At 41.6% G+C, this 19,783-nt stretch overlaps 1 protein-coding gene across 2 annotated transcripts in view; it reads left to right on the forward strand.

Annotated features, from left to right (window-relative positions):
- astn2 (astrotactin 2) overlaps window positions 1–19,783 on the forward strand; it is a 269,562-nt gene that overhangs the window by 161,586 nt on the left and 88,193 nt on the right. The window contains exons 11-12 of one of the 2 annotated variants that reach the window (XM_030341421.1): window positions 915–1,065; window positions 16,306–16,472. In XM_030341421.1, coding sequence (XP_030197281.1) covers window positions 915–1,065; window positions 16,306–16,472 — 318 coding nt within the window. Of the gene's footprint in view, window positions 1–914; window positions 1,066–14,866; window positions 15,075–16,305; window positions 16,473–19,783 lie in introns of those variants that run through there. The other variant, XM_030341422.1, reaches the window with a different exon arrangement.

Genomic DNA, 19,783 nt, shown 5'->3' on the forward strand with positions numbered 1-19,783 from the left:
GCTTGCTATCATTAAACAATGCTCCATTTCACTATATTTCACTATGTAACAATGGAAAAAAGGACATTTATGCGTACAATGTCCGTATCAACGTTTTCAGCTTCTTTCCATCAGATATATTTATGAATTCTTTGTGTTGATTCATAGATGATTTGCATATGTTTATATTGTTTATGCTTTATGAGTGAATGTACATATGTATATAAATATACATGCATACATACATAAAAACAGATACATAAATACTAGAGCTGTCAAGCGATTAAAATATTTAATCGTGATTAATCGCATTAATGTCATAGTTAACTCACGATTAATCGCAATTAATCACAAATTATTTTTCTATGCTAAATATCCCTTGATTTTTTTGTCCCATAATTCTTCTCATTTTAATTCTCTTATCAACATGGTGAAGTGCATAGGCTTGCCTTGTGCAAATGATTTTTTGTTGATAACAACATTGGCATATACTGATCAAAACAGGACGATACAAAAAAAGAGCCTATTGTGCAATTAAACGACTGCTTTGAACAAATGTCATTTGAACATAGCAGTCAGGCTACTGCTTCTTTGTTTTGAGCCAAAGAAAAAAAAAAAAAAAAAAAAAGTTATTTATTTTTTTTAAATATAATAATTGCGTTAATCGCGCGATAAAAAATTTAACGCCGTAAAAATTGGTTGCTTTAACGCCGTTAATAACGCGTTTAACTGACAGCTCTAATAAATACCTCCAGCCATCCATCTATCCATCCGTAAAAACAGATACATACATATAAGACACAACTGCTCAGACTACTTCCCATGCGTGAAGCTTCAAAGAGTCCGACCCAAGTGTGTGTTTGGATCAGATCCATTTCCTGCCTTTTGCCTTCATCTCCTCCTGACCCTCTACTCCTGCCATCTGTGTCCTCCAGGGACGAGGCTTTGCTGTCCACCTACTTCGAGACGGTGGACGACCTGCTCGAGTCGTTTGGCCCCGTGCGTGACTGCTCCAAGGACAACGGCGGCTGCAAGAAGAACTTCAAGTGTGTGTCCGACCGCAGGCTGGAGTCGTCCGGCTGCATGGTGAGTGTGTGGGACTGCCGTCGCCAAAAAGGTTGCGTTGCGTTTTGGGGGTATGACCGTTTTGGGAGTACCTTGGATGTGATTTAAAAGGGGCTGGAGGGACACTTTTTAGACTTGTGAACAGACGTTGCTCCTCCGTTGAGAATGTGTTGCATTCAGACGCTGTGATTGAAAGGCGAGATGGATGCCTTATGGGTCAGAAATGAGCTGGGTCTAAAAACTAGATCGTCTCACACAAAGGCAGGCACCCAGTCAACCAGAATAGAGATTCTCAGAGAGCTTTACACTCACTAATAGCTGACGGATGTCTATAAAGTCAAGTGAAAGCTCTTGAATCTTGCCTCCAGCACTTAATTGTTTGTTTGTTCTTTGTGATGACACAAACGGATAGATCTAGAAATGGCTTGTCGTTACAAATGAACCTCAATAATAAATAAAGGCCCTTCGACTTCAGTGGGACCCACTGTTGTTGTGAAAAGGTTAACCCCTTCCTGCCATGTCTGGATAAGCCTGTTAAGGTTTCAGTTAATAACTCTTAGTCCAGGTGTGTCTGGGAGCGTGAGGCAGCCAGGTCATTTTCCTGAACAACAATGACGTCCTTTCTGAGCACCTGAGGCTCAGAACAGAGGACAAATAGTAAGAAGATTAATGTAAGAAACATGATTGACAGTAATGTTCGACTACATCTTTGTCAACAGTTGCAATCATTGCGTTGCATGTTTGAAGCGCAGTGAGTCTTTGTTGGTCCGCTTTGTATAAATATCATGTTAAAAGATTATCTTTTCATGAGATGCTCTGTGTAGGTGAATTCATGGTCAATTCATACGGTCCTGTCTAAAGATATCTATGGATGTGTTGACTAGCTGGAATGAATAAAGGTCATGACTTACCACCTGCGTGATCGGTGCCAGAGATTGTTATTGAGCAGTCGAGCCTGATCGTAGAAAAGACAAACTATGTCCATAAGTCTTGTGTCGACAACAATCACAACATTGTTGAATTTCGGTATCGTCGCTGTTTGTCAATTCCCGCCTTTATGACCCTTTACCGAGTTATATTTGGATATTTTCCGATTTCTTTCCCTTTTGTCAAGGCACATTTTCACAGTGAATATGCACAAAAACAATAGGCAGCAAACACTCTTTGTTTCGAGGGCTCTGTTTTTTTCCAGCGTTTCCCTTGTAAAACCACCGCAGCGCTTGTTTCGTTCTGGATCAGGCGTCACATTTAGCACCCTGAGGCAGCTTTACGTCGGGCATATTTACAAGTGGAGGCTGATTCTATCCGTCGATGCCAGACATTTGACAGGAGGGGGGTTTGGAGGCGGGTCCTTACTCGTAAACCAATTAAATTGATGAGCCAGCTCGATTGCTGCGTGATGGATAACTGGATCATTAGGGGGTGGGCTGCCGCTGTAATCTCGCTGGCCTTTGGCTGCTTGTCGCGGCCAATCAAAGACACACATTTGTTATGCTGCCGTTTTCCTGGCTTCTCCCTTCTGCCCTTGTGGATGTTAAGGTTAGTTGAAGTTCTCAGACCAACTTAAATCGGTTATTTCAAATCGTTGCTGTTCAGGGTTTTCGACCAGAGGCCCATTTATTCTTCAAAAATGATGTTACATTAAAACGCATGTATTCTTTGAGCATTTGCTCTCACTCAACCCTCCATCTTTGCCAGGAGTTCACCCACAACCATCCAAATAATACATTATTTTTACATATACGTTTTACCTATATACGTCTTATATAGATATGTTTTGTTGCATTATTTGTTATTTAAAATACATACTAAATAACATTAATTTACTAAAGGAAACATCCGTTGTTAAGCCCCTTTAGTTCGCAAAAGGACAAAATGAGTTTTTTTTCCAATCACCTTTAATCAATGACTCTGTTATTCAGCTATTCAACACCTCTCAGAGCGAATCCCACAGGTGTGATTTCATAATGCGTTACCATGACAACTGGCTGGATTCATAACCTGAACCGCCCTCGACCGCGCATCAGACGCACTTAATACTTGTTGTTGTTGTGTGTTCGGTTGCCTGTCTTAAAACCCATCGGGCTGGAAAATGGAAAACAGACATCTCGCTCTCTTCAGAATATACCTTCAATTACTAATCAGCAATACAGATGCATGTCACTGAGAGGCAGGCAAGGGGATGAGGAGACGGATGTACAACGCAGACATGGGCAATCAAACCCAGAACCTATTAGGTCGACCACTCTAGCCACTCCACTATGCTTCTGACAGTATAGAGAAAGAAGAAATAAAAAAATACTTAATATCAGGTCAAGGGTGAGATGCAAATTGAGGCTTACCTTTGCACATTTTTGGGCATAATGCATCATGAATAAAAACAGAGCAATTTAGCTTCCTTTAGTTTAATATCCATTGGACTTTGATATCAACAGCGGTACAAAATGTATGCTATGCGATAGGCTTTCCCCATTCTGAGGGTTTCCTTTACATCTCTGCGTTTCTAACAGGATGTATGAAGAAGGCTGTAAAAGGATGAGAGCCCTGATAAAATGACCTGCTTTCAACTGTGTTTTTATGTTGGGAAAGTAATCCTTTTAAGTGTCAGGGCCTTTGCATCCTATCTACAGGTCGCTGCCTCTGCCTCATGTGTTATTTTATTCGGGAGATACTGTAGAGAAGATAGATTGGTTGGTGTGTATGTAAGGACTTCTGCTAATCCGTTACTAGTCAGGGCTGGATAAGACCGCTGAGGTCTACAGTATGGCAGAATTTGAGGTCCATCAGAATCAAAAATTAAGATTTTCTATTTCCAGTACCAAGACCACTGATATATGTCTGTTTCTGAGAAAGACATTAATCAATGTCATTTAGTCAATGTCCAAATTAGCAAAATATCCCTTTTATAATGAGAATTTGCTAATATCCTTATACAATGACGGAATGATGAAACATGATGCATTTATGATTACAACTGAATCTATTTCTGTTTATCAATTTATGAAAAGACTATATGAATACTCTATACATAGCACATCAACCAAATAGATATAAATCATGGTATTGCCGAGTACAATTACTACTAAGCCTTGTCCATAAATTGTAAATCAATTCAAAACATGCCCTTTGGTCACTGAAAACCTGACAATAATATTGATGTGAGAAGAAAAACTCAATTTGTTTAAAGGTTAACTATGGCCCAGACTGCGAGCTATTTCCTCCTCTCCGCAGTTTAAAAAGTAATTTCAGACATGCACTTCCAAAGAACCGGGCATTTATAATCGACCACTGGTGTCATTAAAGTCCCTATGCAAATTAACTGAATATCTATGCATACCAAATATCCATATCCTACTACCACAACTGGTCTGCTCATAGCCACTGTGGAAACATGCTAAACTTTAAGAAATGTCTTTTGAATCCGTACATTGTAAATTGTTAAACGTGTTTTGTTCCTTAATTGTATTCAGTGCGCCTGGCCCAGGCATCGCAAGATGGTGGAATCTACAATTACATGGAGAGCCAGGTGTTGTGTTAGTGTCAAACAATAACATTGCCTTTACAATAGATAGAAAGCCAGCCTGGGAAGTATTCAAGCCAGTGTTGTGTTACTTCCAACAGGTGGGAAGTAGAGGGATTCATTATCTCGAGAGCAGCATGTCCGCCAGCATCCAAAACAATAAACTTAGCCAATAATGTGAAAAAACACCGCGAGTAGCATGTACATGCAGACCATCAGGGGAAATGGGACAACTCCCAATGGTCTTACTTTGGGAAGATTTTGGACCATTCCAGACAGTCTGTTAACTTACTTGGGTACTGATATGGACTAAAATCAGCGCTGGCATCATTCATAGGAATAGTGCTCAACACCCATGGACCTGCTGTTGAATGTAGTTACTTGGGTGTGGCTTCCAAAACACACCACTGCAGCTTATGCCTTTGTTCACATGGGCTAGGCAACAAACCATTTCAAGTGAGACATAGTATAAATAAATAAGCTGGTAGGTATTTGTATATTTTCTTTTAATCTTTTCTTTTTTTTAAGTGAAAGCTGTAGTTGCTCTCTCACCTCAAGGCGTGAGTTCTGGGAGGTTCTGGTACTTCTGCGAGAGTGTCATGGCTTGGATGTTTTGCTCGCTGCCAAAAGGCACTGGGATTGATTCCCCAATGAAGCTTACCTGAATCCTTTGAGCAATATACCTATAGCCCCTCACGACACCCACATCCCACTTGCTTCTCATCAAAGAAATGTCTCTGAGCTGAATTCCCTCTAATGCACTTTTTAAAAACTTTGGCAAAATAACTAGTACTGTTTGCCTGATGTATACAAAATAATGAGTACAAAAAGCATTTGATAAAAGGAGCAAGTAATGTTTGGGAGTGTTGACATCACTCATTGAGCAATCTGTGTTTTTGTGTTTCCGTCTTCACCAGTTAAGGTTACTACCACTAAAGGCGTTTCCACCGTGCGGTGCGGTTAGGTTAGGTGCGGTATGGTTTGCGTTTCCAACTCTGCAGCCGTACCTATTTTTCGGTACTCCTCTGTTGGGGTACCAAGTGGTCTGAAAGGGTGCTGAAGTGTTGGATCTGCACACGCCGTCCGGTCATAGGATCGCCACTGCTGTGCGACAGGGGGATAAAATCGAACAAACACAGTACCCGTGAAATATTGCTGGACGGCGAAAGCTCCGTTTATTGAAGAAATGTTGCGCAAAAGTTTGATGTCCTTCTTGGACGTCTTACATTGTTGCTCTTTGTTTAATGTGTCGCAGTCTTCTTTTTAATTGAAATAATTAGCAGGCTACACTGTGTTCAGGCTGCTATGATGTCAAGATGCTACGTAGCTGCCGGGGCTTTTGCCATCCGGCTTAAGCCTCGCCCTGCCATAAGAGGGGAAACGAGAGCCGCACCTAACCGTACCGCAACTAAACGCACCGCACGATGGAAACATGCCATAAAGGATTCTTGGGCCAAGTCTGAGGATTTAGTTGTTTCACGCTCAATGTATTCTATGGTCATTCTGTGTCAGTCTGTGTGGTCCGTCTATGGCTCAGAGGAGGGGGAGGCGTTCCTGTCATGGATTATAAATCCCGGCCCGGCACATGGCGTCTGTCACAGTGTTTCGACATTGGAACATTTATCATGGTACGAAATGGAGGAAAAACTGCATTATTTCACTTTTGTTTTAACCTATATGTAGCAATATAAAACAGAGTGACTTTTATTTAACGTCCCGTGTCGTGTATTTGTTGTCGATTCTGAATGGGATCCTGGTTCATCTCCGAAAGGTTGTTTGATTTTACGGCTCTGGCATAGTAAATGTGACACAACAGAATCCAATGTGCAATGATTTTCTACTTTGTACCCCTCTAGAAGCTTCCTTTTTTGGCTCTTACAGCAAAGCTTTTTACAGCCCATGAGGAAATGGCTGTGGTTGTTTTTAAGATAGCACTAAAGTCTAGGAGAAGCGGTTTTGCAAAAATAGAATTAGTTACTGTAATGACAATGAAATGTTTTTTGTTTAAAAAATTGAGGTGGAAATATGTGCTTGTATGAATAGCGACTGCCCTACATTTAGCCATGTAGGGCAGGGGTCTCAAACTCAATTTACCTGGGGGCCGCTGGAGGCAGATTCTGGGTGAGGCTGGGCCACATCAAGTTTTCCACAAAAAAGTACAAATATCCAGTCTACTCAAGCTTTACTATCAACAGTTCTGTAACATGAATGCTTTTTTGAACATGAATGGCTCTTTTGAACATGAACGACTTTAAAACATGAACCTTCTTCAGGACATGAAGTGTCCTTCTGAACATATGGCTTTTCTTGCCTACTCCTTACTGCCAGAGACCTGGCAGCGCTTCCTCTCACACAGCTCCTGCAGGGCCCATGCAGGGCTTTATATATATATTTTTTATAAAGCTTGCTGCGCCCAACAACCTTGCGAAGACGGGGTGAAATGTGCAGAAGCATTTTTCACCGCAAACGTTGGTGTGTGTGTGTGTGTGTGTGTGTGTGTGTGTGTGTGTGTGTGTGTGTGTGTGTGTGTGTGTGTGTGTGTGTGTGTGTGTGTGTGTGTGTGTGTGTGTGTGTGTGTGTGTGTGTGTCAAGCCCGACCCGGCCCGTGCACGTTCTGTACGAGCCCGGCCCGGCCCGACACATTAATTGTAATTATGAGCCCGAGCCCGATTTCAACCCAAAATTTTTTTTAATAGATGTGTAACTTATGATATATAAATTTCGATTAATATGTGTCGGCCTCAACTTGATACAAAACACTCTTTCACACGTCGATATTTCCTCTCCCACTGGACACACAGGAACACACACACACACACACACACACACACACACACACACACCCACCCCTACCGACGTATCCAGGCCCATGCAGTTATAAAATGCAATCAATCATGTCAGAACATAGACATTTTCTATAAACAGCCTACCAACGTTTGCAGTGAAAAAAAACTGACGCACATTTCATGCTCAGGGATATGAAGCTCCACAACTTCAAGAACTCGGTTGCTAAGCGGTTAGTTTCAGATGCTTCAGTAAGATCGAAATACATCAGAGGAGTCACACAGGAGAGAACCCGGTCAGGTGCATGGTGTTTGGAAAGAGATACACACAGAAAGGGCGTATCTCCAGCGCACATAGACTTGGGAGAAGCCATACCGTTGGCCTAGCACATTTCACCTCCGTCTTATGCAAAGTTTTTGTGCGCAGCAAGCTTTATAAATGAGGCCAACGGGCAAGCGCAGCGACTCGGCAAAAAAAAAAAAAAAAAAAAATGAAAACGTGTGGGCCGCACTAACACTTAACTTTGATATCAAGTAGGGGGCCACTAAATATCGTCCCGCGGGCCACAATTGGCCCGCGGGCCGCGAGTTTGAGACCCCTGATGTAGGGTATAGCAACATTGTGGAATGCTCTCCCTGACCATCTAAGGGCCATCTAAGGGCCCCACAGACAGTGGATTATTTAAAAAAAGGCCTAAAAACCCATCTTTTTAGAAAAGCCTTTGGCTAAACTGCTTTTTTTCTGTTATTTTTCTTTTTAATCTAGTTATTCTTTTATGTTCTTTTAATGTACATTGTAGCACTTTGAGGTCATTAAGTTGATGTAAAGTGTGTTATAAATATAATGTATTATTATTATCATTGTCTGACATTATGTGAGACAATGTCTGACATTGTATTTAATGTCAGACATGATTAAATAGACTTGAATAATTTAAAGTCTATTTCTAGGGCTGGGTATCACTAGGTACCCCACGATAGATACTATCACGATATTTTACCCCCGATAACGATAATATCACGATACAGCGATTCTGCGATTATCGATATATTGCAAGAAATTTCACCCACGATACATCACGATATCTGTGTTACTGAAGAAATTCAGAATTGACTACAAAAACATTTTATGCAAAGTAACAGAAAATTAGAAAACAAAATAAATGCAGAAAACATTTCATTGCTTAGTTTCATTCGCTCTGTTTACAGATGGCTGAGATAACATAACCCCCACAACAGTCTCGTTGTGGAAATACAAGACACGTCAAAGAACCGACAAGAAACACTTGCGTTACAGTGTGTGTATTCACACAAACACACACACATGTGGCGCTCGCACGGTCGAGTCTCATTGGCGGGCCAACGTCTCTGGGCGGGGCAGGCAGAGTAAGGGGAGGAGCTGAGATTCCTGATGACGTCAAGAATACAGACATTCCAAATCAGCGCACTTGAGCCTCCGTTTTTTCAAAGGCGAGCAGAACAGCTAGTGCTCGTTTTACACCAAACGCAAGTTTTAGCAATTGGGGGACCATAGGCAGGCTAGGGGAACTCATATTTATGTTAGAAAACCTCATAAAGTGAGATTTTCATGTCATGGGACCTTTAAATATCGATATTTGGCGTCAGCATATCGATAACGTCCCGCAAGACGAAATATCGAGATATGTCGCAGTATCGATATTTTGGCACACCCCTATTCTGATACGCACAAAGGGAACCTGGTGAGAATTGCTTTTGCTCTAATCAAGTTATTTGCAGTGAACTGCTGTTTTTTAGTTTTCTTCCAAAAAGGGTGGTGAATTGTGGAAAATGCATGAAATATAAATGGGGACAAATAACGAACATTCTGTGTCCTACTAACTTATGTCCCATCTAGGGGCATCCACTATGGTCCCGCCAGATGTGTAAGCAGGTGCAGACTTAGTCGCTCACACACACACACACACACGCACATGTACGCACCCACACACACACGCACACGTGCACACGAACACACACAAACACACAAAAGTGCCAAATCAGGCACATGAATATTAAACAGGAATTCCTAACAGCCTTTCCTGCTAACATTGAATTTTCCATTTTGAAAGCAGTACACTAAAAACATGACTAAATGCTAGTAAACTCTCTTGCTTCCCCGATTCTGAATCTGATGCTATAAAACAAGCATAAGAGAACCTTGTTTGATTCTCCCAAAATAAGCATTGAGTGTAAAATACAAATTGAGAAACAAAAGACCAACAGGACAACCACAATATTTTCCACTGGTGTGCCCTATATTTGATCCTCTTTATAATTCAACCCATTTCCTACTTGAAACTCATGTCTTAACTCGTAATATGTAGTAGTTGTAGTAGTAGTAGTAGTAGTACTAGTAGTAGTAGTAGTAGTAGATTTTTGTAAATGCTCTTTTGGCTGGGTCTTCTTTATTTATTTACTTATATTTGAAGAGACACATGCAAGACTTTCCTTTCTCGTTCAATGTCCTCTGACAAACGGTTATTTGAGCAGGCGCAGAGAATCAACATGCTCCATGTAGGGCAGAAGACGTTCTTAGTGTAATGGCAGAGGTAAAGACCGAAGGCTAGGATAAGCCACTGCGTCCTTTTATTTTTATTTTCTTGCAGGTGTCCCCAATATTGCTTTTTCTTGTGGGGAGATGAAATGCAGGGGGAAGGAGTTTATTGGCAGGCTTCCTAATTTCTCCCGGTCGCTAGCGGTGTAGTCTCTCTGTTATTAGACACGCAACACATTGCACCCTCCCTTATAACCCTCTTTAGAAAAACTTGAATCAAGCAGCGTAATTATATGCTTTCTGAATCCAATATGTTACACTGCTCAGAGGTATGTTTTTCGGGGTTCGTTTTTGGTTGTTTGTTTGTCCAGTTGTGCGGCCGGATTATCCAGCTTTTTTATCAATTTTTTTTCCCTTGAACACTTGATGTAGCCCCCCCAATGATTTTCCACCCAATTTGCAACTTTTTTGAAAGTTTGAGGAGTAAGTGCGAAATGACAAACTGGATAACAGGATTGCCAGGCTTAAGTTAAAATGCATGGTTGAATGGGAGCAAAGTCTGCAGGAAATTGTGAAGACATGTCACTGTATTGGACTCTGAGCAATTTCACGTCACCACACATCGCGCATGTTGAAGTGTGAAAAACTGTATAAAGCTTATAGGAGTGAACTGTGTAGATACACACACAAACAGATACACACACAAACAGATACACACAGAGACACACACACATCCACACTGAAGCACACACACAAACTATGTCATATTAAACTTCGAAAAAGCTGTACTTCATATTTGTAGGTTGCCTTTTGTGATTGAGCTCTTTATGCACAAACACTTTCCAGAGAGTATGTTCAATGATTGTCTTAGGGTACAGTTTTGGAAGCTTTTTCCACATTAGTGTCATTTTCGAAGAAAGGCCTGATATTTCACATGTAGATGCCTGCCTGCGCACTCATACATTTCTGACAAGATTTGACACATTGTGCTTTATTAAACTGTGTTTTGAGATGGAGTGGAAGTGAGAGTGGTCTTCCAACTTTGGAACCAATCGGTTTCCTCGAGATAGCTACAAACGATGCGATTGGTTGAATAGATCCATCAATCACAACTTAAAGACAAGCTCAGCAAAACCCTTTTCCAACCGACGATGCAAGTTTTTAAATAAAGCTATAATCTTTAATAAACACATTTATAAGCTTACCTTTCCACTCAATGGATAATTTTGAGAAATAACCAAAACTGCATTTACAAAACTGTTTTTAAGATTCATTAAATACATCTATCTGACCCAGGAGTAAAACGTTTCTCAGCAACACCTAATCCTATTTGAGAGGAGTCCTTGCTGAATATAATACGGCCCATTTATCTACGCAAAGCAATCAGATAACAGAAGCTTGCGAGCGTAATTGATTGATCCTCTGCAATCTCACTATCAATCTGTTTACTAAAAGGAAATCTAGTATTTAGAGGTCTTATCCCCATTCACACTCGCAGATATATATTTTTGTTGTCTAACAATGTATCAGAACTGATGAGGAACAATTATTCTCATGGCACATTATTTTAGCCCTCCCCAGTATCTGTCTTTTTAATTGAAACACTCCAGGAATGAGCAGCTGGTGGTGATATTAGAGGCGTATCATTAATCCACTGTCCTCACATTCGGGACGTAACCGAAATTACCTCTGATGCAAGCTTGGCAAAGACGTATTGTTGACTGCAGGTGCGAACACTGATATGTTGGTTGTTCCCTGTCGTACTGTGAGGTGTGTTTGCGAATTTGCTAAATAGATCTACCCTCCCTCTCCTTTTTTTCACATGGTCCATCTGTTGCACGATAAAGAATCTTTTTAGAAATAGGTTCTTAGTTCTTAGCAGGTGGGACACATTTCTCCTCTGACTCCCCCTTCTCTGCATGGATTTAAAACTGGAAACATGTGGGGGGGATAGAAAGGTGTTTCCGCCCAACACATCAACACAGTTTGCGGCACACCCTCTTAGCGTAATCCTTCCTTGGTTTTTTCTGTATGGCGGCATGTCTCTACGGAGCTGGGTTCTGGGGAGATGAACATCATGGCTCTCTCCTCTCTCCTCCCTCTGCTCCGCACTGCTCCTCTCCTCTCATTACCACAACGCTTTAATGCCTTATGGTTTTCTGGCAAATTAATTTTAATGCTCCTCTCCCTCTATTACTCTGCTCACTGATGGTTAAATGTAGGATCAAGCATGTCGTTAAATGAACCACTGGGTCCCACTTTAAACTCTCTGCAAGCAACTAACGACCTAGCTCGCTAACTAACCTTCTGTATAACTAAGTTGCTAGCAAGCTAATTCAACTAACTCACAACTAAACAATTCCACTGTTATATAATGCTAACAGCTTCAACTTCTATCCCACAGAATATAAGGGTTTTATGTATTCTGTGATACAATTCATCTGATTTTATAAAGCACCGGCAATCAAGTTTTTCCTTAGTCAGAGGCCTTGAACTCAAATAAAATGGAATTACATTTTAGTTCAAGGCAGTGTAGGGGGCGCATTAAATTGCAACCTTGAATCCCAACTGGGATCCCTGTGCAAGGCAAGATATCCTGGAATAGATTGCTGTTTCAATTTTCTCCCCTCCCCCCCACCCCTTCTTATAGTTGAATGAATTCAGACTAGGACATGAGACCATGATCGTATCTGGATTCCTGTGGGAGGAGATGGAGGAGAGAGGGGAGGCGATAGATTAAGATGAAGCGTCTCCAGTTACGCACCTAGTCCGTTTCCTCCAACGTCTGCTGTTTATGTGCTCCTTACTCTCAGTAATGTGCTGGTTACAAAGTGTGTCTGTGTATGTGTGTGTGTGTGTGTGTGTGTGTGTGTGTGTGTGTGTGTGTGTGTGTGTGTGTGTATGTGTATATGTCTGTGTGTGTGCACGCAGACGCCTGCATGTGAGTCTGTGAGCATTTCTGCTTGTGTGTGTGTGCGGTAAATGCATTTTTCTAGGTGAGGGAATATTGATGTTTGTGCAAGTGTTCATGTGCTCGGACATGCATGCCTGTGTGTGTATGTCTGTGAGGGTGTGCGCCCATGCACGTGCTGTACACGCATGCCTGTGTGTGTGTTTGTGCGCCCATGCATGTGTTGTACATAAATGTGTGTGTTTTTGTGTGTGTGTGCCCGTGCATGTGCTGTACATGCATTCATGCCTGTGTGTGTGTGCCTTTGCATGTGCTGTACATGCATGCCTGTTTGTGTCACTGTAGGGGTAGGGGTAGACTGTACGTGAGTGCTTCTATAAGTCACGCTGACACTGCCCTCGAACACATTAAAAGTTAGCTTGTTCGTGCCCAAGCACTCAGAGGAACCTGAGTGGAACTTTGGGTTCCTGGCTGGGGACGATGTAATTCCTCCTGTGTGTTTTTGCGCATGCAGCAATAGAGCCACAGTCCCTAATTCATAACCCCTTTCAGACGCAGCCACGCCACAGAGCGTGCGGCCCCGAAACAAGATTAGTCTGTCAAACTGGTTTCCCCCCACGATATTAGATGTATTTTTTCTTCATCCATAGAATTCAAGGCTGGACATTTTCTAAGAGAGTCCTCATTCAACTTTTCCCTTTGTTTTTTTGTGTCTTGGGATCTGGGTTACATTTCTGAAATGCATTCGCTACTCAAGAGAGTTTTCTCAGGGTAGTCATTTATATTTCAAGTGCATGTTAAGTGGCGTCGCCCCCACATTTTAATTGTTAATCCCTAACACAAAATGAAGTCGTTCCGTCCCCTCCTGCCAGATGACAGACGCACACGTCCATTGTTATATTGATTCACACCACCTTAAAAAGCGAGCACGTCTGAGTATCCTTGTAGTGGAGTGAAAAATCCAAAGGAGAGAGGAAGACGTGCCATACGGCGGGCAGGTCGTAACCGCTGAGCGAATTTTGGCAACAAACAATAAAAACCTCAATACATGAAATAGCGTTATACAAGTGGATGGTGGCACTCGGCACTGTGTGGGCGTAGGACAATGCTGCAGTGCACAGCAATCTGCTTTGATATTGACGGCCCATAGGGGATAGCGAAAGTGAACCAGTACATTTTATTTGTATTTACAGGAGTAAAATGGACGCATTATTTCAAAGAAATTGCCTTATCCCTTCCAGGGTAGGAGGTTTCGTTCCCAATGGTACCGCCCTGACAATGTAATGTATGCAGTCGAATACGCTAGGAATCAAAACTTTCCACAACATCAAGCATGCATTATGTATTTCCTACCATATATGATATAATACTATACATCAGATAATATATAACGATAAGTAAGTCTAAAAGCTGATAATACTGTCAGGTTTTTCTGGCAGATAAAGGTTCTGGCTCAAAACTCCTGGACAACATTGACCTTCTTCTAGTTCATGGTTTCACCCACCAGGTTGTTGTTTAACTTTCTGAATCGGTTGAGTGGACCCCCTGCCCACACGTGTAAACACACGCTAATACACGTACACACACACACACACACACACACACACACACACACACACACACACACACACACACACACACACACATAAACACACACACATAAACACACACACACACACACACACACACACACACACACACATAAACAAACACAGCCATGCACATATGTACACATGGCCTTTCACACTATTGCTACAACGTGATTCTATCCCCTATTATGAAAAACTCAACATTTGAAATAGCTTTAATAGCCTTAGCTTTAAATACAATTTGAACTGTATTTTTTTTAAACTTTAGATGTAGCGGATATCTGTGGTGCCAGCTCATACTCCGCTCAACCAGCTCAATATCTGTCTATGCCATCGCTCTTTCCGTCTCAGACACACACACACACACACACACACACACACACACACACACACACACACACACACACACGCTCACACAAGCTCACACACACACACACACACACACACACACACACACACACACACACACACACACACACACACACACACACACACACACACACACACACACACACACACACACACGCGCACGCCTTACCCAACCTGCCCAGCCAGGGCCGAACATGGGATTTCACAGATGAACTGTGCTTTCGATCAGAGCGGCCATCTGTTCGCCTGGTAGCATGTCATCTTGTGTAGAAACATTATGCCTGGGGCCTCCCAGCTATCTCGATAACAGAGCTAATCCGATCTGGAGTAGTCCACGCGCACGGTACTGTAACTATGAAATCATCTCTTTTACATTCTCCGAGGAGATTACGTGGTGTTGTGATAGCCCCCCGCTACTCTGGTGTCTGATCTTCACTCACTCTGACTGGGGGAAACTGAGTTAGTGGGAATTGAGTTAGCCCTAGAGCTAAGAACGCGAGTGCAAACATCCTTGTTTGCAAGCGGCTGTTCTGTACTCTCTCAGTACATTAAGACGTTGTCATTTAATTAGATTAAAAGTGATTGTTGGCTCTCTTTTTTTGGTTTTTCGTCCATGTCAATTATGTCTTTGGAAGACATTTCGTGTTTGTTTATTGTGCGTGTGTGAGTGTCTATATCTCCGTCTGAATACTAATCCACTTTTGCATATTATCGCACATCTCTGCTTGCGTAAATCCAATGTGTATCTTCCGTCCGTGCTTATCTGCTATGTAAAGCATTAATCAACTTGTTAAACAAACTGGATATCCGAAGATCTGGAAGAAACTTCAAGTGTTGTTTCATTCTTTACTTATCTGGGTCTATTTAATTTGGATACATGGGGATTTTTGTCACTGGGAATGGCGCCATTGTATTGGCAAGAAATTGGCACGGATAAAGTACACAACAGAACCCACAAAATCCCATGCATGAGTCAATCAGCTATTGACTCAGCTGATTCTAAGATTATGATCTTAGAAACAAAATAGGACTTCTGTGTTGAAGAAAAGGCCTTCAACACTGGAATTAAAAATGTGGTCAAATTAAAGATAATACTGAATAAGAATAGAGAAAGTGGGCTGTTTCACAGAATTCCATTACTTTTCCCTTTAGCATCGATGTTTTGCAAAACTAAAAACATGATTATACTTTTTCCCAATTAAAATCTTTTGGTTGACAAGTAAAACACCTCCTTTTATATTGCCACCACTTTGTAATAATCATACTTTTGCTGTGGGGCAGGTGAGTGACGATAACAGTCGATAGTGTCAAAATAAATCACAATCAAATCAAATCCCTTCTCAAATGCTCCACCCTTTTAACCCTGCTCCTTCCCCGAGCTCCTCTTTAGTCAGTGAAAAAACATGGACAGCCGACCCTACCCCTCGCTCACCTTTTCCCATCTATCTTTGTCTCCTTTCCCCCCCGTCGCCCACGAAACTCCTTCCCTGACACCCTTCCCATCTATCATTCCCATCCCGTGTCCCCTCCATTCACCTCCATCCCTCTCGTCCCCTGTCCACCCCTGTCCACAGTGTCCCGAGGGGTTGAGGCCGATGAAGGATGGCTCGGGTTGCTATGACTACTCGCGGGGCACCGACTGCACCGACGGCTTCAACGGGGGCTGTGAACAGCTGTGTCTCCAGCAGCTGGTGCCACTGGCGGAGGACCCCAGCTCCAGCAACGTGCTCATGTTCTGCGGGTGAGTTTTGGAATCACGGTTGGCTCAAAGGAAAACTGAACATGACAACCCGGAGGGGGTTGAGGTTGTGCTAGCTCAGGGAAATTGGGAAAACAGCAATCGAGGGTTAGCGTCTGGGGTTATACTAATCTCTGATCCAGCAGTTCCATTATGCTATAGCAGAATAATTCCGAACTTCTTGGGGGAGACGGCACAGAGCTTGTGCCTGAAGGCGAAAACTGAAATGTGTGGAGTTATGCCATGTCTCCTGTATTGTTACGCCAATATCCTACCGAATTCAGAATCATACGCAAGATGGATGTGTATTACTTACTAGGTTTATTTCTAAGTGTATTTCTACATTTTCAAGTCTGCACAATTTTGATTTGAAACTTTTTATGACACGTTGTCTAAGAACGTTGGGGCGAACGTCAGGATGTTTCAGGTTGTCGTCTCACATGCTACGGGAATATGTTACCAGTGTTTGCTGAGTTTGTGTTCTCCATCTGCCAATTACGCGCTTACTTATTTTTGCGTTTCAAGTATTTCAAGATATATCAAGAAGAATAAGAATCTATAAAAAACAATTAACAGCAGGTATGGGGACTCACAAATAACTGAGTATTAGTAAACTGAAGTGTTTTGTGAGTCTCTTCAATTCTAATCCAAATTGACTCTGAACATATTGCTCTTCTATTTAAGTGTTTCTTCTTCTGATCCCTTCCTTTTCCCAAAGGGTTTTCAGGTGTTTTTTTTATATTTGCTTCCTAATTTGAGTTTGTGGGGTCAGGGGATGTCGAGCAATCCTATCTGAGTGTGCCCCTGTGATGTCTCCAGAGACAGTAATTGTGATGAAAGGCTGTAAAAATGAGGTTAAGGAAAACATTTTCTGGGCAGCCCTCACAACCCTCACAATTAGATTTTCCCGCCTCCTTTTCCCCAGACCAAATTGAAATTGAAAAAGTTACAATTAAGTTTGAACCGTAAGGTGCCGACTGCACTAAGAAAAGTCACGAAGCACAGGTTTAGCTTTAAAAACAACAACATAAATTAGACTTCTATATTGCGTTTAAATGGTCAAGGGTAATTTGCCACAGAACATGTTTTTCTCATGTAGCCTCTTGGCTTAATAAAAGGAGTTGAATTTGTGATTGTATTTAATAAAAATAAACAGGGTTTGTGAAGGCTTACATTGTACATATGTTTTATTCAATTTTATTTTGGTCGAATTTTATTTTATTCAACCAATAATTTATTTGTAAATGTATTTCCTCAAAGAATTTTAAAGCAATTATCAGTACAAACTTCCTTGTATAAAGTTAACAATATTTTCAGCAATCTATAATGAAAAATTAGATATTCAAATATTCATTCATCATGAAACAACTTTTGGGGACGTTTGGGGAAACAGACCTACGATAACAAACTACATACCACCCATAAAACCTAGTCTTCAGAAATACTGTTACGCCAACGCAGCCCAACTGTTTGTGCTAGTGGCAGAATGTCAGCCCAGCCTCTCCTGGGAGGAGACAATCTATGTGTGATTACATCACAAACAGACACCAGCTGACTGCCCCGAGCAATCATGGCCCGAGTTGGTCCCAGGTGAGAAAACGCGCGGCGGAATCAAGCTACACTTTTCAGACCACGCTTAGATTTCAGCACACTACACTCACTGCTCTCCGTGTAGAAACTGTTTTCTCAAATGCACACTTGATGTAGTGGATTGTCAAAGACCGCAGCGTCCAAGGATAAGGGAAGCAGGACTTGATGCAGTTCTGGGTTTATTATGCAGATTTAGCACAGCTTTGGGTATTAGACGGAGCAGGGGGATGATAATTCTGTCCTGCTTGTCTTGCGGGTTGGTGGCTTTCAGGATTTCCTGGAGAAATAGCTGATAAGATATTTCAGATACATCTGCCACTTGTCAACTTTATTTGTAAAACCCTTAATCACAGTCACAGTCTCAAAGGGCTTAAAGTAAATAAACAGTGAAGTAAATATCCGTTATTTCAGAGCGTTGTAAGTATTCTTGTGTCTCGTACAAATCTCATTCGGCGCATTGGATATTAACAGACATTTGACCAAATGAATGAGATGTAATCCACTAATATTATTATTATTATGCAAATATCCAAACCCCAGTTACATATATGGGCTTTGAAATAGTTTCAGATTCAACATGTTTCAACATGTAGACTAAAATATACCATGACATTATATGCAACCCTCAACACGTGAATTCCTGCACACATGAAACTCTTGTCTCAAAGGCTGTCAGTATTTTTAGTGGGTGAACTTCTTCTGCAGAGGTTCCGTCGAAGGTTATTTAGCAGAAGGGCTTTCTAGCTGATCCACTGAGCACAGTTAGCAAAAGTGTCACCTAAGCACTGCTTAAGCCCTTTAGGCTTTATATCTTATTCTGGGTGTGAGTCTGAGAAACTGTAAAAATATGCAATTATATATTTTAATAATTTCATTCCATTTATAATATTTGAATTTAGAAGTGCTAAACGATTATAGATGATTTTTAAATGGGGGATTGTGTGTTGAATGGACATTTTAGGGGCCTATCTGTTAATTGTTTAGATATTTAAAATCATAAGTATATACAGAGAGTACATATTCAAAGACAGACACTTGTGTATTCTTTTATCAGTTTAGTGTCGGCTGTCAACAGGGCACACACAATAAAACGACATCACTGAAATTCATTCAATCTGGAAAATTGTTCCATCTCAGCCAGGTTACTGGACTGTAACGTAAAGGCCTTGATTAATCTCAGCGTGATAACTCAGCTGGCCAGATCTTTGGGTGAATCTTAAATCCCCGGTTCGTAATATAAAAAAAATAAATAATGCATTCTGGGTAAAAAAATGAAAAGCACATTCTGTTCTCCTGTTCAGATTTATTTCCAAGTTTCAAATGATATGCTGTGGCTCACATCAGCCCCCCCTCTCCACCCGTATGTCTGCTGCACACGGGATGTGACCAGACGGGGGGTGAAGCTAGTTTCATATTCAATATTTACTAGATATTTTGCTGCTCAATGTCGCCTATCACCTATCTGCTGGGTAGAGACAGGCGGTCTCCGTGTGCGTTACTTTGTAGGAGCAATTCCGCTTTATCTGTTTTCTATCCATTTCCACCGTTGCAGTAGTAGGCTATGCATCTCATGCATAGCGTGGGTGGGAGAATATATCTGAGTATCATGTATGGCTATGGGACATGGTTTTAATTATTTAGCACATTGTGTCTTCACAGGGCCCGGATTGCTATCTTTGACCTGTGTTTATGTGTGTTTGTGTGTAAATGTTTTATTTGCATCC

Source organism: Gadus morhua, chromosome 19 (genome assembly GCF_902167405.1).
Source record: "Gadus morhua chromosome 19, gadMor3.0, whole genome shotgun sequence".
NCBI classification, from domain to species: domain Eukaryota; kingdom Metazoa; phylum Chordata; class Actinopteri; order Gadiformes; family Gadidae; genus Gadus; species Gadus morhua.